Source organism: Sander vitreus, chromosome 3 (assembly GCF_031162955.1).
Source record: "Sander vitreus isolate 19-12246 chromosome 3, sanVit1, whole genome shotgun sequence".
Lineage (NCBI taxonomy): Eukaryota > Metazoa > Chordata > Actinopteri > Perciformes > Percidae > Sander > Sander vitreus.
In genome coordinates this window covers 6352136-6378084 of record NC_135857.1, presented here as the reverse complement: position 1 = coordinate 6378084, position 25949 = coordinate 6352136, and the positions used below count along the sequence as shown (strand labels likewise).

The following is a 25949-nucleotide window of genomic DNA, read 5'->3' as shown; positions in this document are numbered from 1 at the left end:
TAGTTTCCACTTTGCCACGACCTCCTGTAGCTTCTCAGCTAGGTGAGTGCTTTGCTGCTCATACAGGGGCCGCGTCTGTAGCACTGACGATTTCATTTCCCACTCAGTCAATAAAATGAGCAGTTACCGTGAGATAGCTTTCTGTAGCACGCAAAGTCCAACCATCAGTCGTTAGTGAAACGGAGGGTGCAGGTGACAACTCGTGCTCCATCAACGTCCGTGTTTGATTGTATATGGAAGGGACTACAGTTTGCCTATATGTGGATGGGATGGCATGTTGTAACGAGGTTCAAGTACATGCAGGAAATACTTGAAGCCAGGTTCCTCTACGAGTGAATACGGGCGCATTGAAGATGACATGTAAATAACGATAGCTTCAGTGATTATTTTTTTTTTTTTTGCAATGTCGCTATTACTTTCACTACTCACGTAACAAAGGAATTGATATTGATATTTGCAACTGTAGTGCATGATTCGCGGGCTCCCTACTTACATGTTCACATTTGGAAAACGAAGAGAGATGCGCCCCGGATCGTGATGTTCGCCTACACGGATTTTACATCCAATGCTGGAAAGAGCACCGATAAATTTTGTTTAGAAAAAAGTCAGTAAATAAACTCCCTTTGCAATCATGACAGTGGTGTCATTTTTGTTTAATGTAGACCCTCTTTTATTAGTATATCAGCTCTTTAAAGGTGCCAGAGTGGAGAAATGTAGGCAGTCTTAGAATTCAACACAGACTCAACCTTGATGATTCGACTTGGACTCAAACACTGGGGACTCGAGACTGGTTATAAATACTGTCCCGTGTTTCCTCTATGTTGATATTACCACCGCGGTCGGCCACGGTAAAATTTCTGCCACCACGGTATCAGAAATAGGGCAGACGCACATGATTTCCGTGCACCGCCGCTCCTTCAGCTGTTTATGAAAAGTCAAAGTCGTAATTACACGACTCTACAGAGCCGTGTGCTCTACTGAACTCAAGTGAACTGTCATCCGCTCTCTCTCCCCTTAGGCTGAGCAACTGGAACAGTGACAGGACGTCATCACTAGTGGTGTAAGAAAAAATCAATGCTGTATCGATTTTCAAAAACGCAATATCGTTGTTGTTTTTTGCAAAAATATTCATGTAAAACAGTGGTTCATGTTTATGTTGTGTTTAAACGCCCTACTGCTAGATGGCAGTATTTTTCTAACTTTTGCTAGAAGCTAACAATGTAGCTATGGCTGAACTTTGGCCTACTTTAGCATATAAAGATTTGCTCACTAAGAACCTGTGAACTACAATCCCAAACTGGCAGTTTGATTTTCTGTGTACTGAATTGTTTACCTAAACTTCTTTGACTTTTATGCACATCATTTCTTTTTTTTTCTTTTTTTTTTTTTTTTTTTTCTTAAATTATACTTAAAAGAAGTGATACGTATCGCCAGATTCTTGCCAATACACAGCCCTAGTCATCACTGGCGAAGTCATGGCAACAAAATAAACAGGGCGAGTACTACTTGTCACTCAATCTTAGGCAAAATGACAAACGGCGACGAAAGCCGCAACATGAAATCCGCACTCAACGCGGGTCCCGTGAAATATGACTGCAACAGTTTATTGGAAAATAGCATTGTGTACACTGAATTTGATGAATTTACAGTTTATCAGATCCCAGATGAGAGAAGAAGCGAACGCTGCGGTGACGGTGCCTTTGATTCTCCGCTACAGGAGACGCTGTATTCCTCCGGTTAGTAAGGGTGCATGCCGCTCAAAACCAACATGAAAACCGTAGCTAGTAATGTTCACTCAGCGTTTTGTTGTTAAACTGTGTGTAAAATGAGCGGTGACGTTAAATCACCCTACGGTACCGTCTATTCGCTGGATGGTTTCAAGTAGAGATGCACCGATTACAATTTTCTAGGCCGATTCCGATTTTTCATTGAGTTTGACCAGCCGAGCACACACAAATATTTATTTTCTATCTTTTCTTTAATAGAAAATTTTACATTTAACATAGAACATAGAAAATTTTTTGAATAGATAATCGATCACTATAAAATAGAACTATATAAATTGCTCCTGGTGTGGGAAGTTAACACACATCTGTTGCAAACGTAGCGGTCAACAGTTCACCTCGATGCATATACAGACTACCTTTAACAATTCTCTACAGTAAACTTCTTAACCCCCCTGACCGCGGGCGACAGCAGAGAGAAATGAGAGAGTGACCGAGAGGGTGGAGGCAGGTGTGGTGGTTAAAGGAGCAGGGGAGGTGGTCAAGTTGTTGCAAATGGCGTCATAGGCGCTGATTTATGTTTTCCTCCGTGGGTGCTTCGTGGGAAATTTAAGAATCAATGACACCAACATAACCAATCACACTATAACTGCAATGTTTAATTGCACGGTATCGACGCCTATGAATGGTGTTGATTTTTGGATTGAAAAAGTGAGAGAAAAGAGTTGCATTCGTCAACTGTGAAGGTTGTAGAAACTTTGTCAGGTGGCTTAAGAAGTTTGTTTATTGTAAAAAACCAAAGGAGCACGCAAAAGTGACAACCAAAACCTAACAGTAGGAGGCAAACATCAGTAAATATTGAGAAGTGTGAGCTGCAAGGTCTGTGGTACATTCCCATTGCAAATAGTAGAGCCCTTAGAGTAACAGGGCCAAAACACATCTACGTTGATTATAGCGCCCCCTAATCGCCGATCTTCGCCAAATTTAGTAGAGAGCCTCAGAGCGGCATGCCGAACTAGCATCACAAGTTTTGTGTTGATTGCATTTACTGTGGCAGATATATTGCAATTGCAAATTTCCCATTTAAATGCATTGCGTTATTGGCCAAAACAAATAAACGTTGCTTATAGTGCCCCCTAAAGGCCGATCTTTGCCAAATTTGGTACAGAGCATCGTAGTGGGATGTTCAAGTTCCTTGCTGACAACATTTAATTTGGTCGAGATATGATATGATACGTGTGTGGTAGCTAGCTAGGAAAATTTGTTTGGTCGTCAAATGCGAATACTTTAACGTAGAAAAATTCCTTGGGTAACTTTTGGTCACGTCCATCTGGAGATGCTACGTACCAGGTTTCATGCTGATCCGTCACACGGAGTTCGAAGAAGTTGGTATTGCGCGATATTGCAGAAAGAAATTTAAGTAGAAATGGGCGTGGCCTATATCATGTGATTCAGCTTGATTCAAGGAACACGTGGATGTAAGGATTTTTAATGTGTAATGTGGGAGTTAAAGGTGTGGTAGGTGTGGTCCATGACCCATTGTCTATCTACCCTGTAAATTTAAAGTTGTTCACGTTAGTGTAAGTAGTAAATTTAGACGTGGGTCCCATAGGCCACGCCCACCTTGACCCCTCAGTACCCCACTCTAGGGTTGGCGTCAGGAGTGGCCCTAGATGGTACCCAACAAATTGTGTAAAAATCGGATGAGCAGTTCATGAGATATAAACTTTTTGTACTTGTAGTGCCCCCTAGTGACCAATTTTAGTAAAACGTGTGGGGGACCTTCAGAGGGTCATGTCAAACAAGAATCTAAAGTTTGCCGTTGATGGCATTTATTTCAGCCGAGATATGGCAAAGTTAGTGTATTCATGGTTAGCTACACAAATTTGTTTGTGCGTAATATGCGCAATTTTTATCCTATCAAAATTCTTTTTATTAACTTTTTGTCCGGCCCATCTGGAGATGCTACCTGCCAAATTTTGTGCCGATCGGTCGCACGGTCTAGGAGGAGTTCGAAAAGTAGGTTTTTGATAAATCGAGATTTTTCACACACAAATGTTTAAGCGAAAATGGGCGTGGCCTATATCACGTGATTCAGTTGTATCCAGGGAACGCGTGGATGTATGGTTTTTGAATGTACGGTGTGGGAGTTATAGGGCAAAATGCGTTTTTTCTGCTATAGTGGTGGAAGTGGGTGAATTGTTGCGCCTGAGGTCCTTGCGGAGTTCTGGACCATTCCTGAAAATGCCAACCCCCCACCATGTACGGTTTAGGCTGTAGTTGGAGTTTTAGGCGGAGAAGAAGAATAATCAGTAGAAAAACAATAGGGTTCTACAGCCCTGCTGTGCGAACGGCATATCTTTGCTATTGCCCGTACTTGGGCTTAGACCCCTAAAAATAAAAAAATAATGAATAATCAGTAGAAAAACAATAGGGTTCTACAGCCCTGCTGTAAGAACGGCATAGCTTTGCTATTGCCCGTTCTGGCAGACTCGGGCTTGGACCCCTAAAAATCAGTAGAAAAACAATAGGGTTCTACAGCCCTGCTGTAAGAACGCCATAGCTTTGCTATTGTATGCATCCCCACTAACCTTGAAAGCGTTTTAAACAGTAACGTTAATACAGCGTGTCGGGGAAATACGTCTCTTTTTTCTTTCTTTTTTTGTTTAATACTGTGTCTCCTACAGCGGCCAGCGGGGCGTCAGACGCAGAGGGACCACAGCGTTTGCTAACGATAGCGTCTTGTCTTATCTGTGGTCTGATAAACAGTAAATTCATCAAAGTCAGTGTGCCCAACGCTATTTTCCAATAAACTAGCTGTCATATATCACAGTACCCGCGTGAGTGCGGTTTTCATGTTCCAGTTGTTCAGCCTCAGAGGGGAGAGAGAGTGGCTGAGTGTTCGCCTGAGATCAGTAGAGCGGACAGCTCTGCAGAGCCGTGTATAATTACGACTTTATGACATTTCATAAACAGCTGATTGAGCGGCAGTGCGCCGGTGCTACACGCATATAGCGGAAATCCTGCATGTGTGGTGCTGATGTTGCGCAATGTAAATCATGTGGCACTCGAGTGAATTTGACCGGCATAAAATTGGAATATGTCAGACTGACCGGCAGGTCGCCGGTCATGGCCGATGACGTGAGAATCAGCCAATTCTGGTCACTGGCCGGTCAATCCGTGCATCTCTATTTTCAAGGTAACGGTCGGTAGCCAACATTAGCAGATAAGCCTGTACTTTTTGACATTCAAACCCCCCTAAATAATAGATAATAGAAATAGTATTTGCCAGTATCGATTAGGTGCACAATATTGCAATATTTCTTTTTTCCGCAATATATATTGCGATATAAAAAATAGCCAACAGGAATTTTCACCCTCTAGGGGGCATACTCTCCCTAAATAATTTTTTGTGCATTTTAAAGTTGCATGCATCAATCTGGTGCACGTTGAGTGCAAAATTAAGTGGCTAGGTCTAGAACCTTGTGTTATTGTCAACAATGTTGTGTTTTATTATCCCGTACATAGGTGAAAGATTTATAAAATATTTGTTTTTGTCTGGTTCTTTCATTTTTATTAATCACTCAATCACTTTTTTCTTTTCCCTTGCTTGCTTTTTTTTTACTTTCCCTTGCTTGTGTTTTTTTTAAGTGAATTTCCCTGGTGTGGGATCTATAAAGTTCTTATCTTATTTGAATGGTGCCAACCGATTTGTGGCATTTTTTTACATAATCGGCATCGGCCAATATCCCAGTATATCAAGCCGATTAATAGGCAGGCGCATCTGCGGGCAGCCTAGTGTTAAAAACATGAATAGGCGACATTTTTTTACAGCGCACCCAGAGCAGCTGCCTCCAGCCCCTCCCCTCGTGAATTCTTGCGCCGTGTGTCTTGCACAGTCACTTCAGGCTCAGACGCTACCATTAGAAGTAGCATATTGCTGGTGTTCTTGCCTTGTACCTTTTGTACTACTAAAACTGTACAAAACACTGCGGCCACACCGCTGTGGAAGCTCCCCAAATGTCATTTATCAGAGTCTGGTTGTTACCCCTGTCCGTGGCAGTCTCATCCACTCCTATAACGGAGCTAACTGGAGCTAACCGCTAACGGAGCTAATCGTTGCTAACAGAGCCTTCAGTTCTCCGTGCCTCTATCCATTAACTGCATCTATGGACTCGAGCACGAATAAAACCCTTAATTTTATTAAATTGGCTGGACGAGTTTTAAATTTCAACTAAGAGAGTTTGAATGACAACTTATCTGCTCAGATAATATCCTAATGAGTGCAACAGGACATGATGTGTACATGTAACAGTGGGATCCCCAAAACACAGATAAAACACTTCAACAAATGAACAATGATCTAACAAACAGGTGAACAAGAATTAACTTTAGATTGCCCTAGTCTTATGTGATTCAACAAGAGTTAGGAGGAAATAGTGTTGAGATTAATAATAACATGTCACTTTCTGTGAAGCTTGCAGATTTGTATTCTCAGAAGTTTAGTAAATGCTGCTAAGTGCACTAAACTTTATTTTTTCATTGAAAGGTTTATTTGACAAAGTTTATTTTCTTCTTACCTGTTTCGTTTTATTTAATATATTTTTCATACATTATACAATATACAGTATGTTTTTACATTATACATTTTTAATTGAAGTATACAAGTGTAGATTGGTGAAGTGTTCATTAAATGTTTTTGTTGAGAAATTCTGTGTATATTAGTGTTACATTTTATCTTTCAAATAGAGGTTTAAAAACAAGCACATATCGGCCAAATATCAGCCAAAATAAATCGGCAGCATTTATCGGCCATCGGCTGACCCTGATTTCTAAAGATCGGCATCGGCCAGAGAAAACCCATATCGGTCGACCTCTAGGGTAGGTAACGTCATCTACACTTATGTATGCACAACAGATGCTGTTGCACAGCACTGTTACCATGTTTCCGTGAAAATCATGATGTCGCAGTCTATAATACATTTACGAGTGGTGATCTGCAGCCGAGGTTCATCCATTTTGTTTGCTAAAGACCGTACGTTGGCGAGGAATATGCTGCGAAGTGATAGCTGATATTAGCTCTCCTCTCTTTGTTTACGGTCTTAACACCCGCTTTCATGTACTTCCGGTTGGCGGAGCTGTGTTGATAGACCTCGGCAGTGCTGTAGTATTTGGTTTCGTCACAAAATCGGCTGCAACATTTGCCACACACTGCGGTACCGCTCCCTCACTTGGGCGAGATAGGTTATGTTAGAGACGCGAAGAGAGAACGCTTCTTTGAAAAAAAATCCATATAGTAGGGCTGCACGATTATGGCCAAAATGATAATCACGATTATTTTGATCAGTATTGAGATCACGATTAATTATCACGACTATTTGTGGATTTTAACCAAAACTAATTTTATTGTCACATAGGCTAATTATAACTGCGTTCACATCCATATTGTGCTACATTGCTGCTAATACATCCATATTGTGCATCCATATTGTGCTACATTCCTCCTTTGTTGAAGGATACTATGAAGGAGTATGCCATTTCAGTTGTTGTGCGACCACTTTCCACGCAATTTTCTGTTCACGTTAACAGCGCATGTTCATGTTAACGGCGCACCGGTGCCCGGTATCTACCGAACGAAATAGCAACGTGGATTTCGGTGCCTCATTACAGTGCCACTTACATGTCTGCATTGCCCTCTGATGCAGACAGACTTTGCGAGTGACGACGTCCTGTCACTGTTCCAGTTGCCCACCCTCAAAGGGGAGAGAGAGCGGATGACTGTTCTCTTGAGTTTGTGGAGCAGCAACTCTGCAGTCATGTAATAACGACTTCATGACATTTTTTAAAACACTGAAGGAGCAGCGACAATCGCTCCTTCAGCGGCGGACCGAATGTATATAGGGGAAACACCGCGTAATGTGCTAAATAATCGTTTTCCTCGATGACTCTTTTTTTTGTGATTGTTAGGAGCCGTAATCACGATAAAAAATTTGACTGATTGCACAGCCCTACCTACATTACCAACCTGTACCGCCATATTACATTGGTAATAAGCAATATGGCAACGTGATTAACTTTAATGTATGTTAGCAGAGCAGTGTCTGACACTTTCTGACAGCACTTTACTGCCGAGCAATACGATTTTACCCATTTAATAGTAAAAAACATAGAAAATCAATATGTATGTCCATACGTTGATATTGTGGCAGCCTGCCACAAATAAATCAATGTTTGGAAAACACTAAAAGTAACAGTGTTTTTTTATATCTGGAGAGAAGAGTTTGTTGAAACCAAGATATAAATGTTATTTCTGCTGTTTTAATGGCTAATATTTTACACTGGAGCAGAAACACTTCCCCCTTCCCATTTTGTTGGTCCTTTGCTTCATAGTAGTAATGGCCAATTAAAGCTGCATGAAGCTATGTAAACCATTTTCTTTATTTTCTGGGCCCACTAGATGGTGCTGTCTGTTCAACAGTGTGTTGAAATTACACTGAATTGCCATTCCTTTAGCCTTTTTCTTTTAACCAAAACCGCCATCTGGCAGCCTCATTAAATAAATAAAATGGTTCACAAGGCTTCATGTGGCCATCACTACGTCATATGTTGTTCACTGATGTGTATTAACATAATTTTACTTTCTCATTACAGCAGGCCAATGAGGCTCTGCATCACCAGCACCAAGTAGCCGGAAACAGCCTCTTGCCTTTGCTCAGTTCTGGAACGGAGCCGCCTGACCAGAAACCGGTGCTGCCTATTCCCTTGGACCAGAAACCCCCTGTCAGTGCTGCAGAACTTCTTAAAGACAATGTGGCTAGTGGGACTGGGGGAGGAGGATGTGGAGGGCCTCCAGTTGCCGTGGTCAAAAAGGAGCCCAAATCAAAGACCCCTTTTATCTGTGGCTACTGCAACAAGGCTTTCCGGGACAGCTACCACCTCCGACGGCACGAGTCTTGCCATACTGGCATTAAGATGGTTTCGCGGCCTAAGAAGACACAAACAGCCCCCACCATGGTGCCACTCATATCCACTGTACCACGTGAGAATAGTGGAAATCCTTCATACATTACTACAGTAGCTGGTATCCTGACTACAGCCACAACGTCAACATCCACAGGCACCAGCATCATGACCCCAATGCAACACCAACAGCAGCAGAGCATCCCTAAGAAGCCACCCAAACCAGTGAAAAAGAATCATGGTTGTGACATGTGTGGTAAGGCCTTCCGAGATGTGTACCATCTCAACCGCCACAAGCTGTCGCACTCTGATGAGAAGCCGTTTGAGTGTCCCATCTGCCAGCAGAGGTTCAAGAGGAAGGATCGCATGACATACCATGTCCGCTCCCATGATGGTGGAGTTCACAAGCCTTACATTTGCTCTGTCTGTGGCAAGGGCTTCTCCAGGTATGTGAACATCATTTTTTAACTTTTTGAGGACTGTATTTGATGAAATTTAAAATGCCTACCATATCGAATAAGACACTATAAAAAAAAGTTGAAAATAGGGCTGAGTGGTATGTCCTAAAAATAACGCCTAATTTAAAAAAAAATGTTTTGTTCTTCTTTAAAAAAAAAAAACTACAAAGGACAAAGGAATTAAGTTGTTTTTTTATTTTAACAATAAAAATAATTAACAAAAGCAAACCGATGATTTCCCTATTGGGATTAATAAAGTGCAAACCTACCTTTCAAAATGTGTCTTCAGACATCACCAACCTATCTGCATGGATTGGTGGTAACAATGTAGGAGTCGCACACTTTTTCCCCCCCCTGATACAGTGTAGCTCCGTGATTGCTAACCACCTTCACTTTAACCAGCAGGTAGCACACAAGACACAGGAACACGGGGTCTTGAGGAGTTGTAGCATTTATTGACCGACAGATAAACTGTTCACAGACTGTAACGTTCACAGACTGTAACGTTACTCCTAACTTCATACTCGCTGACAACACACCTCCCTCTCTCTTTTTCTCTTTCTTTCTCCACCGCACATGCATTGTGTGTGTGTCTGACACCGTTTGTGTCGCTGTGTACACAAACCGTGTGTATGCTGAATGTTACCATGTAGCGTATTTAGGGTTGGGTACCATTCACATTTTTACCGGTACCTTGAAATATGGTGCCGGTACCCAACGTTAACAGTACCTCTTTACCTCTTTAATAAAAAATAATAATTTCAGTTTTAAAAATAATCCCAAACCTATTCATCATATTCATATAACATTATGTTATTTTATTTATTTATTTTACGTGCCAGACAAATAAAACCCCTCTCCTCTCACAAACGTTTCCTTTTGTCTACAATTTGGGCCTCTTTATCCTATAAAATCAAATAATTATTAATTTCTTACACTGCTATGTTTCCCGCAGGTTGAGAACTTACTTGTGGTGGTGGGTGGAGCAGGATGTGATGCCTGGGTTCAGTAATAAACTAGTCAAACAAAGGTTTATGAACTATTTATAGAAAAAAATGACTATATAACATACAGATATTTTAAAGAAATACCTATTTACATATTAAACAATCCAGAATAAAAGATGATAGAGCTGACGTGTAGTCTTAATGTGCTTCATCAATTAAGTGGTTGGTTTGTCAAATACATTTTATGGTTCAGCAGATAAAATACCTGAATACCTGGAGCCCAAATGTTATATAGGCCTATATTAAGAACTTAACCTTAAAACTAGGGGTGCACAATTCAGAAAATGTCACGATTCGATATAGATTTTTAGGCTCAAGATTCGATTCAAAAATCGATTTTCGATTCAAAAACGATTCTCGATTTAACAAAAAATGATTCACAGTATGTAAATGTAGTTACTTTTCCCATTTGTTTGCAGTAAACATAAAATTTAAAAGAAAAGAAACGCAACAAATTAAATGTAGTTTGATATTACTGTATATGTCTTCATACAAAAATAAAAACTTTTGCAACTAAAGACTGCCAGAAGTGCCAAGCTTTGGCCAGCTTTCAAATACATTTAATTCAAGTATAAAATAAAACTGTTAAATAGAGATGCACCGATAGACCGGCCGGTGACCGGAATTGGCCGGTTTTCACGTGCTCGGCCATGACCGGCAGGTCAGTCTGACATATGCCGATTTCATGCCGGTCAATGCTGCAATTAACTGACAACATAAGTTATACAAGTTACAGTTCTCAAGGACGACTTTTTCGCCGTGTGTCACGCGTACCCGCTCGTGGTGTGAAGCGCGTGTCCGCGCTATTCTCGCACATGTAGGGAACCTCATGAATTAACCTGCAACATGTCATCCATTTGGAAAATCTTCAGCGTGTGTGCAGAACATAAAAAGTTTGCAATATGCAACACCTGCAAGGAAAAAGTAGGGCATGGAGGGACGACACCAAAAACCCAAATCACATTATTATGTCTATATTATAGATATTGGATGTGAAAAGAAGGAAATGGTTCTAACATTGCACTTTTAGATGTGTGTGAATTTCCCACACCAGGAGTAATTTATATAGTATTTTATAGTGATCCATTATCTGTTCAAAAAATGTTCTGTGCAAAATGTTCTATTAAAGAAAAGATAGAAAATAAATCGATAATCGAAATAAATCGGCTGGCCTAACTCAAAGAAAATCGGAAAACGGAATCAGACTAGAAAATTGTAATCGGTGCATCTCTACTGTTAAATAAAAAGAGCTTTTCTTCAGAGTTCGGTGGGAGTTTAGAGCATTGAAAGAGTGCGTTAGTTGACTGGCATGTTAGGTACTTTAGGTTGTTTGTCCACGTCTTTAATGTTAATCTCTGGGTGATGGCACACCGTGTGAGTTCTCAAGAGTGTGGTTTTTCCAAAATACTTAACTTTCGCTTTGCAAAGCCAGCATATAGTATGATTCCTATCAAGTTCCGTCTTCCCCTCAAGGTTATAAAAGCCGAAATGTGCCCAAACTCTCGCCTTCAATGAGGATGGAGCAGGTTAAATAATTCTGAATTCTGAATTGACTAAACTACTTCTGCTGCACTCGTTCTTTTTATTATAACAAGTGCCCAGGCGTCATTGTGAATTCGACGCAGCACCATCTATGGGAATGGCGAGCTAAACTCATTTCAGGACAATAGTGTATATACGCCATTACAAAATGAGAATTTTTGGAATTCTATGAATCGATTTTGAATCTGTAGAGCTAGAATCGCGATACGAAAGTGAAGCGATTTTTTTTTTTTTTTGCACACCCCTACTTAAAACCATATGATCCATACAGACAATTACATGTTGTTATAAATCTCAGTCAAAGTGTCCTCCCAACTCCTGTTTAATCATATTGAACTAATGCTATCTAAATTTTAATTCTTGTTAATGTTTGTTATAAATCTTTATTCGTTCTTTAAAGTGTTTTAATCCGTGTTTTGGGGATCCTAATAATGATTTTTAGGCACCAATTTATTGTAAAAATGGCTATATTTATAGCAAGGAAATCACAAAATTCTGGTGGCAGGTAACAATTCAAAATACAAAATATAATGGAATATCATTATATTCAGTATTCCAGGCTTCCACATCCGGGACATGGGCTTGGATAGACTACACTTGACCCCAAAGTCCAGTTGTTTAATCAGTAGGCCCTTGAACGGCTTTATAGTAACTTTTTTCCCCCAAGGAGCACGTTTTTGCTCCCAAGTTAAAAAATGTAGGATTGACTTACATTGGCTACTGCTTTTACAGGTAATTTGTACAATAATACAATCATGTTATAGATACAAAATGTTATGAAGTTTTCTACATTATATTGGCCTACACTTCGCATCAGATGTTAAAACTAACTGTACCAAAACACCAAATTGGACTACTATTCAACACGAGACGTTTTTAACTGGTCATCAAACTGTCTCAATTTAATACTGATGCTGTCAGACTGCCGCACTCACAGACAACTCTGCACCCGTCAGCAGCGGCTTCTCGCTGCGCAGCCAGTCCCCCAGAGCAGCATGATCACCGGGAGAGTCCGGTACAGCCTGAACTCAGCAAACGGAGATCCCGTTAGCGCTAGCTTCACAGCGGAGCATTCAGTTCCATTCAAAACGATGCAGTTTAGCTGTCTTATCAGTGCCAGATCAGCTGTGGATGAGAGGGAGGCTGGCTGCTGAAAATCAGACATTTTGGCGCTGGTGATTTTTCCTGGGCGCTGGCAATAAACCTCTTTGGTGGGCGCCAAAACTTTCTCTATGCAGGAACAACCCTGTCAACGTAATAAAATGTTTGATTTTATTCGGGCTCGAGTCCATAAGTACAGTTAATACGTGCACTGAGACAAAGAACAGGAACTGAAGGGGCTTGGTTAGCACTATTAGCTTCGGTTAGCTCCAGTTAACTCCATTATAAAGATATGGAGTGGAGGACACTGCCGCGGAGAGGGTGAACAACCAGACTGATAAATGTTTCTACGGTTTATTAGTACAGTTAATTCGGAAAGCCACAACACCACCAGCAGACTGCTACTACTACTAACGTAACCTCTGAGCCTGAAGTGAATCATTAAGGTCGCTGATTAATGCACATGGAGCGCAACTTCACAAAGGGGAGGGGCTGGAGACCGCTGGTCTGTGTGCGCTGTAAAAAAAAAAACGTTGATTGGAAAAAAAATGTAATTCAGATTTTATCTACCTAGGCCGGTATAAATCTACCTAGTGGGGGCACCCAAGTAGAGCCTATGTATGGAAAACAATTCAATTCAATTTTATTTTTATAAATGCAGCAAACATGTCAGCAGTATGGAAGCACATGTCAAAACAGTCGAAAAATGGCAATATTTAACGATTTCGATCCTAGTTACTTGTCTTGCTCCATGCACAACACCGACAGCGAGAAACTGTTTAGCACTGCATTTCATGTTATTGATGAGAAGAGTGTTGCACCTTTCCAATTTGGGCTCCCAGACTGTGGTCGGGAAGCACAGCTGGTAACACCCTTTAGTTTACCGGCAGTATTAACAACAGATAAAGCCACAGTGTCCTGAGAAGCTTGTCTAGTAACGCTACCGCCCAACACTTCTTGCAATACAAAATGGATTTAGTGCCGTGACGGCATCAGCACAGGTTGCTAATGTACTTTTTAATTTGCCAGAAGGTGTCATAGTGACGCATGCTGATTCAGCCGGTTAGCATAAAATCAAACAGGTTAAGTCTCGTACGTAAAACCGGAAATCAAAAGTTGATAAATTTTTTTGCCATATTACATAGCCCTAATCTTTTATGTCAATAAAATTGTTACTACTAAAGCCAAAGCTGAAGGATTTCCTTTTTCTTCCTTGTCTTCATCTCACCTTGCAGACCTGATCACCTAAGCTGTCATGTCAAGCATGTCCATTCCTCAGAGAGACCATTTAAGTGCCAAGTAACGGTAAGAGTCGTGACTCAGTCTTCTGTGTTACTATTCGAAATATAATAATAATAATACATTAATAAATTAAAAGAATAAAACAATAGTCACTGCTTTTATGTCCTAGGCCTGTACCTCCGCCTTCGCTACCAAAGACCGTCTGCGCTCCCACATGATCAGGCATGAAGGCAAAGTGACCTGCAACATCTGTGGCAAAATGCTAAGCGCTGCCTACATCACAAGTCATCTCAAGACGCATGGCCAGGCCAGCTTCAGCAACCCATGTAACAAAGGTAAGCCATAGCCTACTTTGTCCACTTTTTAAGTTTAACACATAATCAGCAAGCAAGTTGATACTGATGGTTTCTATCAATACCCCACTCATCCAGCTGTGATTTAATGTACAGTGGAACTGAGCTACAGACTACCACCACTACCTGCCTTAAGTGCAGCTCAAGAAGTCAGTTGTTCCCTCAGTCAGCGCCCTAACTGAGCTGCTGTCATCAGCTTTTAAGTTGTAATGTGGTTTTGCTGCTTTTAACTTGAAAAACAAAATTGTGTGTTGGCCGTTTGTGGAGTGAAACTGTATTTTCGCCTTTGTTTTGTTCAAGAGCAGGCTTCTCAAAAACGGTTAAGGGCATGATGACCTGAATCTGATGCATAATTTGTTTTAGCACTAACCACTTGCATATCACTCAATAATTAACATAAGCATTTCTGGCAATACTTAAATGTCTTATTAAAGAAGTGAGCCATAGATATGTACTGAAGTAGTAGTGCAGGGCATAACGGGACGTTAAGCAAGACATCGGCAGAAGCTGCACACTTGATCCAGGTGCCACCACAATCCAAGGAAATCTGCAAGGCGAGAAAGCAAAAGGACTCTGGGGAAGCTAAGTTAGTAACATGCAATTATAGGACATGGATGCACACAGATGGAGAGAGACTGAGGAGGAGAGAGGAGCTCAGTGTGTCATAGGAAGTCTAAACCTATAGCAGCATAACTAAAGGCTGGTCCAAGGCTAAACTGAGCCAGACCTAATTATATATATATATATATATATATATATATATATATATATATATATATATATATATATATATATATATATATATATATATATATGATGTACTGTCACTTTTTCCTCATAACGTGTCTTTTATTTATTGTAGGATGTTGGTCATGTAAATGTGTCAGTTTTGATATTTTTCTGGTGTCACTAGTTTTTAATCCTTTTGAAAGTACACTACCGGTCAAAAGTTTGGGGTCACTTAGAAATTTCCATTCCACTCCATTATAGACAGAATACCAGCTGATCTGAGTGGGTGGCTGATCTTTAATGCAATATCTAGATTGCCCATTATCAGCAACCATTCATTCAGTGTTCCAAATCATCATCATATCATTTTAAAAGGCTAACTGAGAAAACATTGGAGAATTTTGAATTCTGAACCCTTTTGCAATTATGTAAGCACATAATGTAATCTGAAAACTGCTGCCCTGGTTTAAAAGAAACCATGCAACTGATCTCAGCTGGTATTCTGTCTACAATGGAGTGGAATGGAAATTTCTAAGTGACCCCAAACTTTTGACCGGTAGTGTATACAGTCCTACCCTGAGTCAAAAGCATAGCCCATATTAAAGGACCAGTTTGTAGGATTTAGGGGATCTATTGACAGAAATGGAATATAATATTCCTAATTATGTTTTCATTAGTGTATCACCTGAAACTGAGAATCGTGTTTCTGTTAGCTTGGAATGAGCCCATTTCTACACCAGGAGTCCGTCATGTTGCACCACAATGTTTCTACAGTGGCACAGAAGAGAGGGCCTTTTGCGTTTTGATTTGACTTGAGGTCTCTGTAGGTACTGCTACATGCTTGGAAAGGGAGGGGTTAGGGGTATTCAGTTGGTTGCAATCTGCAACATCCCAGCTTGATGCCACTAAATCCTACACACTGCTCCTCTAACCACTTAGCTTTTGTACACGTCATGCTATTTACATAAATGCTATGTTTAAGTTGTTAGTAATGCCACACATCTTTGGAAAGCTAAAAGTCTTGTGATACAATTGATGCAAACCATTCCAAGATACAATCACGACAGCAGGTATGATCACCGCCTCTGTAAAAGTAACAAAACAATCACCTTTGAAGCCTCATTATAATCACCGGTCTTGTTACATTCACAAAGGTCCAGACGATCAAATCCAGTCAAATATTTAGTCCAAACACATTATCACATTTAAATGTATTCACGGACGATGACTGACAATGGAATTCTGAACATGGGGATACTTACATAAGCCAAAACAGGAACCCTCTGTGTAAGGTGAAAATCTGCTCAACTATGTTTTTGTTTTTTTACTTTATTTATTGGACAATATACATTTTGAAGAGACTTCACCAGTAAACACATTACAAGAGATGTGCCCTTGATTTTTTTTCTCTACATACATTTTGCAAGTACAAACGTGTACAAAGGAGAAAAAATAAAACTGTTGTAAACTGCTGTTTGCGGTATGTGGTAAAATATTCAGAACCTTGACAACATATCTGTCTTTGCTGCTCCCATTAGGACCATTCATTTTTTCTCTTGTGTATCTACTAACTGCAAGTGCAATACTAAACTGCAAGCAGTAATGACAGGGTCCAAGCCTCCCCGGCACGAGTCCCCCCTAAAGCGAGTCTCCCCTGGCGACCTGCGGAGCCCGTGAAAGCGGAACCCAAAGTGGGTTGGCTGCGAGGCAAACGGAAGAAAATATCGCAACACGTGTGCTGCAATGCCTGTAGATTTCTCATATACATTCATAGAGTTACAGGCCAAAACGCATCTACCTTGATTATAGCGCCCCCTGAGGGCAGATCTTCACCAAATTTGGTACAGAGCCTCGGAGTGGCATGGTGAACAGTAATACCAAGTTTTGTGTAGCATTTACTTTAGCCAAAAAAATGCTAAAGTTAGTGTTTGCTAGCTACAAAATGTGTTTGTTGGTAATTTACGCAATTTTTAACTGAGCAAGATTCTTTTGATCATTTTTTGTGAGGGCCACCTTTTGCGAAAAACTTCTTAGCAAAAATGGGTACATCATGTGATTGAAGTTTATTCAAAATACAAAAGCGTGGATATAACGTTTTTAAATATGCGATGTGTAATGTGGGAGTTATAGGCAAAAAGACCTTTAACTCTATTATAGCGCCACCTAGTGGTCCACATGTGTAATGTTTGGTATGTAAGGTCCATGACCCACTGTACATCTACCCTGTAAATTTGAAGTTGCTCACATTAGTGTAAGTGGTGAATCGAAACATGGGTCCCATAGGCCACGCCCACTTTGACGAATCAATACAACACTGTAGGCATGGCCTCAGGAGTGGCCCTAGATGGTACCCTCCAACTTTCGTAAAAATCGGATGAACCATTCATGAGATATAAACTTTTTGTACTTGTAGTGCGGCCAATTTTCCTAAAATTTGTTGCCAAGACTCGGAGGGTCATGGCAAACAAGAATCTAAAGTTTCGCGTTGATAGCATTTATTTTGGCTGAGATATGGTAAAGCTCATGTTTTCGTAGCTAGTAACTTCGTACGTTTTTTGCGCAATTTTTAACCGATAAAAAATTATTTTTGATAACTTTGTGTCAGGTCGGTCTGGATTTGCTACGTACCAAGTTTCGTGCAGATCGATCGCACGGTATAGGAGGAGTACGAAAAAGTAGGTTTACGATAAAATAAAGAAAAGAAGTATAATTTGTTTCCCTGACCCCACAAGAAACCGTGAAACCCATCTTAAAATGTTTAGCATTTAACACCCCATTACCATGCCACATACAACACAACCATGCAACTGTTGAAGCTGACTCCTAGATGATAGCACTGCTGCCCTGTGCTCTTGTAACCCCATATGTGTCTGTATTTCTAAATAGGCATAAGTGACTGGCAGTGGAACCACTCAGGGCCACGAAAAGGTAATCCAGTAGCTTGTAGCAGAAACCCCTAAACACTGAATTATAACCTCTGCAAAACATAAGTGGCCAGTTTTTCTACACATACCATGTCACTTGAGTACAGAATCATTTCTTTTCTGGTATTATGTAAGGACTGGTGTAATTAAGGTTCTTCTGTTATGAAGACATAGAACTTGTCTAGTATAAGGTTAAATTTCATGAAGCAGGATCAGTAGTTCATTTAAATTAACCACAAACTGGACTATAACACTAAAGCTGGATGCACACTATGACCTGACCTGACCTGTCATAGGAGGTCATCTTGCATTACCAACTGTAATTTCTGTCCTGACTTTGACCAGATTGATAAATCGGCTTCTTCATCCACTCACTCTTCAAATTTACCAACTATAACAATAAACATATTTGACGAAAAATTGGGATATCCCAGTTGAGATTGGGTCAAAAATTACCCAGCAGTGAGCCAGCCCCATTACAGCATGGGTGAGACAAGTTCATAATGACCCTGGGATGTGCTGGCCATGAACTCATGGGAATGTCAAATTGGCAGTCCTGAAGTGTAATGTGCGTCCAGCCTTAGGCATACACAGAGCTTAAGATGTCCTTCATAATGTGTTACTGTTTCAAATGAAAGTTTTGAGTTAAAACAAATGGCCAGTTAGCTGGTTAGTCTATTGATCCTGCTTTTTGAATTTACCCCTCAGGTGAGTTGACGGTAGGAGAGATTTTAAATAACTCCTTCCAAGTCCTAATTGACAACTCTCACAAAGGTAGGTTTCTTCAACAATACTACCACAGTTGACATAATGTATTAATGATGTATTGACATTTTCAGTGACCCAGCTAAACAGCCAAGGAGCTGAGAGGGCTGTTGACTTTCCCTGTTTTGGAGTGGTAGTATATTTATACAAGGTTGACCAGCCCTAAATTTACTCTTATCTGTTTTTTTTTAACACAGATGCCAACAATGTGCACAACAACTCGGCCACTACGACGCCTGTCACAAACTCTGCAGCCATCACCTCGTCTGTGAACCGCGGTGGCATTGCTAGCAATCCTGTCACCATCGCTGCTCAGATGAACATCGCCACCAGCACGGTCAATATCACGTCACCGGTCAACCTGCAGCACCCTGTCACCATCACTGGCCCTGTGAACCTGGCCTCTGTCAATATCCCTACAACGGCACACATGAATATCGCCCACCCAGTGGCTATCACCACTCCCATGCCCATGAATATCACTGGGCCACTCAATATTGCCATGAGGTCCATGGAGAGCATGCCTTTTCTATCCCAAGTTCTGCCTTCCTCCCCTCCTTGGTAGAACTTTTTTTTTTAGCCTATTTAAGAGCCGGTAATGTTTTAACTGCCTAATAATGGATGAGTCTGTCATATCTTAGTAAAATGGCCTTTTGATGGGTTGATAGTGTATTAAACCTGAAAAAGTGATAACTTATTCAACCACATAGATAGTAACCAATAAATGCTACTTGCAGGAGTGATAATTACCACGTAATATGTTAATTTTTAAGTTTATTTGTATTTATAGAAGAAAAAATATTTCAAATACAATACTATTCAAATAAATAGTCATGATAAAAAATTATTGTTTGCTTAAAGTCACCCATTGCAGAGTATTAGCCTAAATAGCATGTGAGATAAAGTTTGTTGTCCTCCACAGGAGAATCTGTCAGATGAATTGTCTATTTTAGGGATGGGCAACATGGATACACTCGTATCCACTTTATTATTATAAAAATAATTTCAAAAAAACATGCTATGATAGCATAGCATGTTTTTTATTATTTTTATTTTAGATATTGTAATATAGGACATTACTAGAAATGTATTGGACATTTTTATTGATACTAGATGGGAGATTCTGTTTTGGCAAACCCAGTGAATTAATTGTCTGACAAATTAAGGTACTTCATCACATTGATGCAAAAAATCTTGTAAATCAAATATTACCATAAAGTACATGGATTTGCAACATTACCCACACTGGCCTAATACACCAAAATGGAGAGATACCTCAGTGTAAACGATAAGGCAAAATTTCGACGGATATCAAGTTGTTACCGTCTTGAACTATATATCATATCGCTCAACCCTAATATATGGTGTTACTCCCCGCTGTATAGTTAATCTAATACATTGGTCACAGCTTTTGATAAGTCTTTGTCATTCCTACTATTTGGGTTTCTGAGGGCCATGTCAGTCTCAAATATTAACATAAAGTAGTTTGGCACAAAACAAAAAAAAAAAAAAATTTAACTTACAAATTTTTCTCATAGTTATCAACCACATTTCATAGTCTTCATCAGTTGTTCTAGAGCTGTCATTGTGTGATCGAAGTATGGAACCTTTTATGGGGGGTGGAGGAATATAACCACTGTGTCTGTTCAAAAATGGTCTTTAGTACCAGATGTGATTAGTCTCCAATCTCCATCTACTGATCAAGACCATGATGTATAGTTGAAAGCTCTGAAAAAGCTAGCAAATGGTCCTGAAATTCAGATTATTTGCCAGACTATCTCCAAGGTGAAGAATGAACTATCACGCTCGGATAATCTATATTTGTTACGTTGTTTACCCAAATGATGTCACTGGCCACAGAGCATTTCAGGTAACTTCTTTTACATGGCACCGTGATCCCACGATGCGGTTGGAGGTAGATGTTTGAATGGTGACGTTTTGTGCAGATAGATATTCTCTGTAAATGACCATTTTATGCCAAAGATTTTTTAGTGTTTTCTCCCAAATGCTGTATTTTAAAAGATAAGGGAAAACCTTAAAACAGCATTTAAAACATCATAGAACACTAAATTCTCCTTTTTAAAACCGTTATAAAATTGGCGCCTCAGGTGGGGCTATCCGACCCCTGTCTGACTGATCTTTCATTAGAAGCCAACAATACCCATTATATTATTGCAATAATGTTTCATTTTGCATTATTTAAATATGTGATAATGTGTATATAATTATTTGCATTACTGGCAGTTCATCACATGAACAGGTTTCATTACACTTTCAAACCAAATGAATATTTTCTTTCACTTTGGTTTAAAATTATTGGGCAGTTATTACAATATCAGCTGCTACATTGTCACCCTTTTATTTATCCCTTGTCTACCGCTTTTTTAAACTTGTGTAGTTTTTTACAATGACAAATAGTTGAGGTTGAGCCAGCTCATTGCAGCAGTGTTGGCATTAAACTTTTATGCTGTAGAGAGCCAAACCTTTTTCCAGGATTCTTTCAAGGTGACCACTTAGATGATTTTTTTAAGTGGGCATTTGGCTTCAAACATGGGAGATACATGATAACCTTACTATACCTTAGGCTTTGTTTATCAGCTCCTTAAATGAAAACGTATTGCTGGAGTTGTTCTTAAATACTTCCTCCTAAGGCAAATTTTGTTTTTTCTGTTATTTTAGTGGACTTATCAGTATTTGATAGTTTATGTATTTAAAAGTTCAATTACAAAAAAAAAAAAAACAAAGCTTCCATTTCGGGGGTGAGTGAGATTGTGGATTTCACTGATGGTGCAGAGATGCTGTTTAGATCCATCAACCCCCCTCCCTTCAGAAGTTTCTGTGACATCTGTTTGGGGGAATTTTGTATGTATTTATATCAGGACATGCCCGCAAACAGACAATGACTTGTACTGAAAGCATGTCACTTACAATTTGCCCTTAAAATGGCAGTATTATCAAAGGTCAAATAATTTAAAATTTTGATTACTGAGGACTTAACTATAGAGGTCAAGAGAGCTACCCAGTGGCTCGTTTGACTGTACTACAAAAAAGTCCCAAATTTAAAGCCTCTGAACACCCACACAGGTGTTTTCAGTTATTCTGGCTGATTAGACTCTTTTCAGGTTGAAGGTGGGCCGGAGCTTTGATGGGAACTTATTAGGTCACAAATTCTTTCTACCAATAAGGATGACAAAGGTGTCATTTCTCCCGCCCTAACAGGTGCAACAACACTAACAGTGGACTCAAGAAGATGTCAATCACTCTAACCACACTCACACAGTCCTGGAAAAGGTCCAATCGGCCACATTAACGATATTCAGTTGGTTAGATTGTTTACTTTAGCAGGTATAGGATCCCATCACTGTCAGTCAAACTCAGGAAGGTTACTGAGAATAGTCTTTTACCATGTTCAACAATTTACACACTGACCATTTCTTTGTAAATATGAAACACTATTTTATTGCCTTTACCTGTGGGAGAGGGAGCATCTCTCTGCTTACCATAGGCTAGCAATGCAAGAACTATATTACCGCTGATGTGGCCGTCCATTCTTCAGAAGAGAGAGAAAATGAGCAGAGACTTATTAAAGGATAAGGCTGGTGTCAGTTTTTTTGCATAATCAGGAAAAATCCCAGTAAAATGCCAAAAACCACCATTTTATTCTACCAACAAGTATCATCTGTGTTACAGAGCTACAACTTGACACCACAGCTTATGCCTCCAATACAATAAAACTCCATTGTTGACCAAAAACTATTGCAAACACATTAAGGGCCATTAAGGCCATATCTTTGAATTGGTTACCATGCTTCATTGACATGAACACTTATTCCCCTCAGATTGTCAAACCGCCTGTGCATGTCATCTGTCCCACATGCTGCTACTCTGAGACAAAGTGAAGCCACAGAATTCTGTGTATAAAAACCATGTTATTCTCATTGAATGAGTATGTCAGCAGTGCAGCAGTATGGCTCTTGTTTGTATTTTATTAGTTTTTAGTAAATAGGGTTCTGTGGCAGTGTTAGCAATATCAGTCTGTAGCTACACAGATAATACCTTGCAGGATAACCCATTGTTGGTTGTGATTTCTTCAGGAAAATTATCAATTATTATAAAGAGACAAAACTCCCGCTTTATTCTTTTTAAGCTGAATTTTTGCTGTAGATCTCACTTGCATAGCTCAGTGTTTTTTAGTTATTTTATTGTTTTTTTTTTCTTCCTGGCAGTTCATCTTTACTGAAAAATTGAGGCTGTGATCACAAAGGAGGCTTTATATCCCGCTCAGAGATCAGGTGTACTAGTTGTATCCCACAATAGTCTTATAGGGATGTGGCACAAATGAATACATTGATTCATTGTACATGTGCATTCATTTTCAGCTGACATAAATAGCCCCCTGACGACGGACACCTTGATGTCAGAACAGACCTTAACATCGTAGCAGATTAAAGTCTTCCTTTCATGCCTTAACCCACAGAGGACCAGATACTTTGACCATTGCTCGATCATTTTCTCGTTCAGAGTCGATTCTATTCAGCAGTCTGAGATGATCTTGAATGCAGTATCCGTAGAAAGGACCACCTTCCTTTATTTACATGGTCAGTTTTATCATTGAAACGCTAAAGGTCTGTCACTATGTACAAGTATGTGTGACAGTTGTTATCAGGGCCAGGCATCTGTTTTTGGGGTCGCTGAGTTAAACTCAACTCAAACAACAACCTTCAACCTTTGTTAGAAGCATACTAATATGCTTCTAACAAAGGGAGAACAAGAACGTATGCTTGTTGGATAGTGACTGAAAAAAAGAGTGAACGTGTCAAGTCTCTTATGTGATCTCGGCCTCAACAGGCAGGCTCACATAATATCCTACAGTTCCCTGGTGGAGTTTGTCTTAAACATGTGTGAATTAGTTCGTAGAAGCCTGTTTGTAGTTATGGCCCTTTTTCAGTGCAGGAACTCTGAAACACTTGCAGCAATCTGTAGTGCAGAAGAGTGGTCCTTAGGGCGACCCTTAATTTCATTGTATGCATGCAAACCCTGTCCATCAAGGAAATGCTCTAATGTGGAATGGCATCATGAGTTCTTTATTTGATTTTTTTCAGTGTTGCATGTGGATGACTGAGCTTGTCCAGTGTAGGTTTGAGTTCAACAACCATTATTAGAAGGCTAGTGATTTTTTATGAAAACAAAACACTAAAAAACATTAGGATGAAAGGAAGTGTGTAGCGTCATTTGTCCTTCTCCAGTGGCCGTTAACAAGTGTGCCTGAAATACTTTGCAAGACTTTTCCACATGTTAATGCTTCCTCCTCTAGGCGTGCTGTGTGATGGAATAGTTTTTGTGAGGGAAGCCTTCATCAGTTCAGACGGCTTGGTCTGGCAACCAAACTATGTTGTAAAAAGCTTTTTTATTTTTTGAACCTAATGATTGTGAAGTTATTCTACTTCAGGAACAACATTGAAACATGAATTGAGATCTTTACTTGGGTCAAGGTCATGTAAATATATCGGTGACATTTAACCATGTGGTTTATTTTTTTAATTGGACTCCAAACTAATGTGAAAAACATTTGGCCAAATAATGATTTGGAAGATTGTGAAGTTTGTGATGAGTTTGGCAGATGTGAAGGCAAATGAATGTATATCTTTGTACAAAATAATTTAGTTCAGAGGACATGTTAGATATGACAGACACATGCAAGAAAAAAATAACCTTTTATAAATCTTTTTGTATTAGAACATTAACATGGTAATTTTGTATATAAAACGGTTAGGCTTTCTGATTAGCAGAAAGGTAAAACATTCCTACATTTTTTTTAAATGTATGTCCATTGAGAATAATTATGTGCAATGTTTTATGTGCCTTTTATTTGGGTTTGTCTAAATAAAAGAAAACATTAAAACATGATTCTGGACTGTCCATGCCAAGTCTCACAGAGGAAAGTCAATATTGTTTAGCTCAGATGAATCTCTGGACTGACCCCCCCTGCACTCAAGACACTCGAGAGATGCACTCTTCTGGTTTAGTGTTTTTTCTAGCTTTCGTCGTGGTTTCTGGGAGGCTGAATGGTTGCTGAAGTCCCCTGTCTGTATGGATGTTTCTGATCTCCAGACTTCTCAGTGTCTTCACCTGCTCACAGGCGGCCTGCTCATTATGAAAGTGCCTCTGTGACTTTACTTATTGGAGTGGATTGTGGGGGATTTTGTGCCAAATCATGGTATGTATGTATGTGACAACAAAAACATTTCAGTGTTTTTTCATTCTTTAACTATTAAACTTGGAAAATGTGATGGGGCTGTGTGAAGTGTATTTGTTTGACATTCAGTGGTTAACTGACATCTGAATGAGCAAAGATTTGCACTGTATAATGTAAAGAAATCCAGCTTACTGACATACCACAAGTGTATTTTAAACACTATATGGTATGTGAACCTAATCTTCTACACAAGTCATTTTGGGGCTGTTTTTTTCTGGTTTTGGCAAGGTGTCTTTCTTCCAGGTCTTTGACACACCAACACGACGGCCGACCGTCGGTAGAAAAGGCAGTCAGACTGATCAGTCGGCTCCCGTCTCTCAAAAAAGTGCCTTGGAACACACCGAAGCGACGCCGACTTGCACGTGCGCAAGACATAATACGTCTATAACAGCAGACGGCCCTAATCTGTATTGTCGCCCAAAAAATGAAAACCAGAAATGACGGAACATCTCTTTAAACACAGAGCACACTGTCGTCAGTCATTGTTGTCACCAGTTGATAGTAGTCAAGAAGGATCGTTGTTGTTGTCATTACTCGTTGAAAATATGATCGCTAGTAATAAGAAGATACTGGCGTTGTCTTCTTGTGGAAGAACACTGATTCGCTAGTCAAGGGCTAGCACTCCACCAATCAGATTGGTCATTGATTCCGACTGCCCACTGGCCGATTCAGCAAGTCAAATCGGCCAAAATGGATGCCAACGGCTCCTCTCTGAGGATGGCATGGAACACACCGAACAGACTTGAGTCACCGATCTCACCAGATTGTCCAATGGCCGATAATCGGGTTGGCGTGTCAGAGCCTTAAGGGAAAGCTTATGCTCCAGCATGAAAGTATGTCTAAGACAATCGTTTGTTACCAACTTGCGAAAACCTTTTTTTCAAAGGC

At 39.9% G+C, this 25949-nt stretch overlaps 1 protein-coding gene across 3 annotated transcripts in view; it reads left to right on the top strand.

Moving 5' to 3' along the window:
- LOC144515200 (vascular endothelial zinc finger 1-like) overlaps positions 1-25095 on the top strand; it is a 42495-nt gene extending 17400 nt beyond the window's left edge. The window contains exons 2-7 of one of the 3 annotated variants that reach the window (XM_078245823.1): positions 8376-9130; positions 14028-14097; positions 14204-14369; positions 18003-18044; positions 18749-18814; positions 19003-25095. In XM_078245823.1, coding sequence (XP_078101949.1) covers positions 8376-9130; positions 14028-14097; positions 14204-14369; positions 18003-18044; positions 18749-18814; positions 19003-19370 — 1467 coding nt within the window. In that variant the 3' untranslated portion in view covers positions 19371-25095. The remainder of the gene's footprint in view (positions 1-8375; positions 9131-14027; positions 14098-14203; positions 14370-18002; positions 18045-18748; positions 18815-19002) is intronic. The other 2 variants (XM_078245824.1, XM_078245825.1) reach the window with 2 other exon arrangements.
- Positions 25096-25949: the final 854 nt, after the last annotated feature.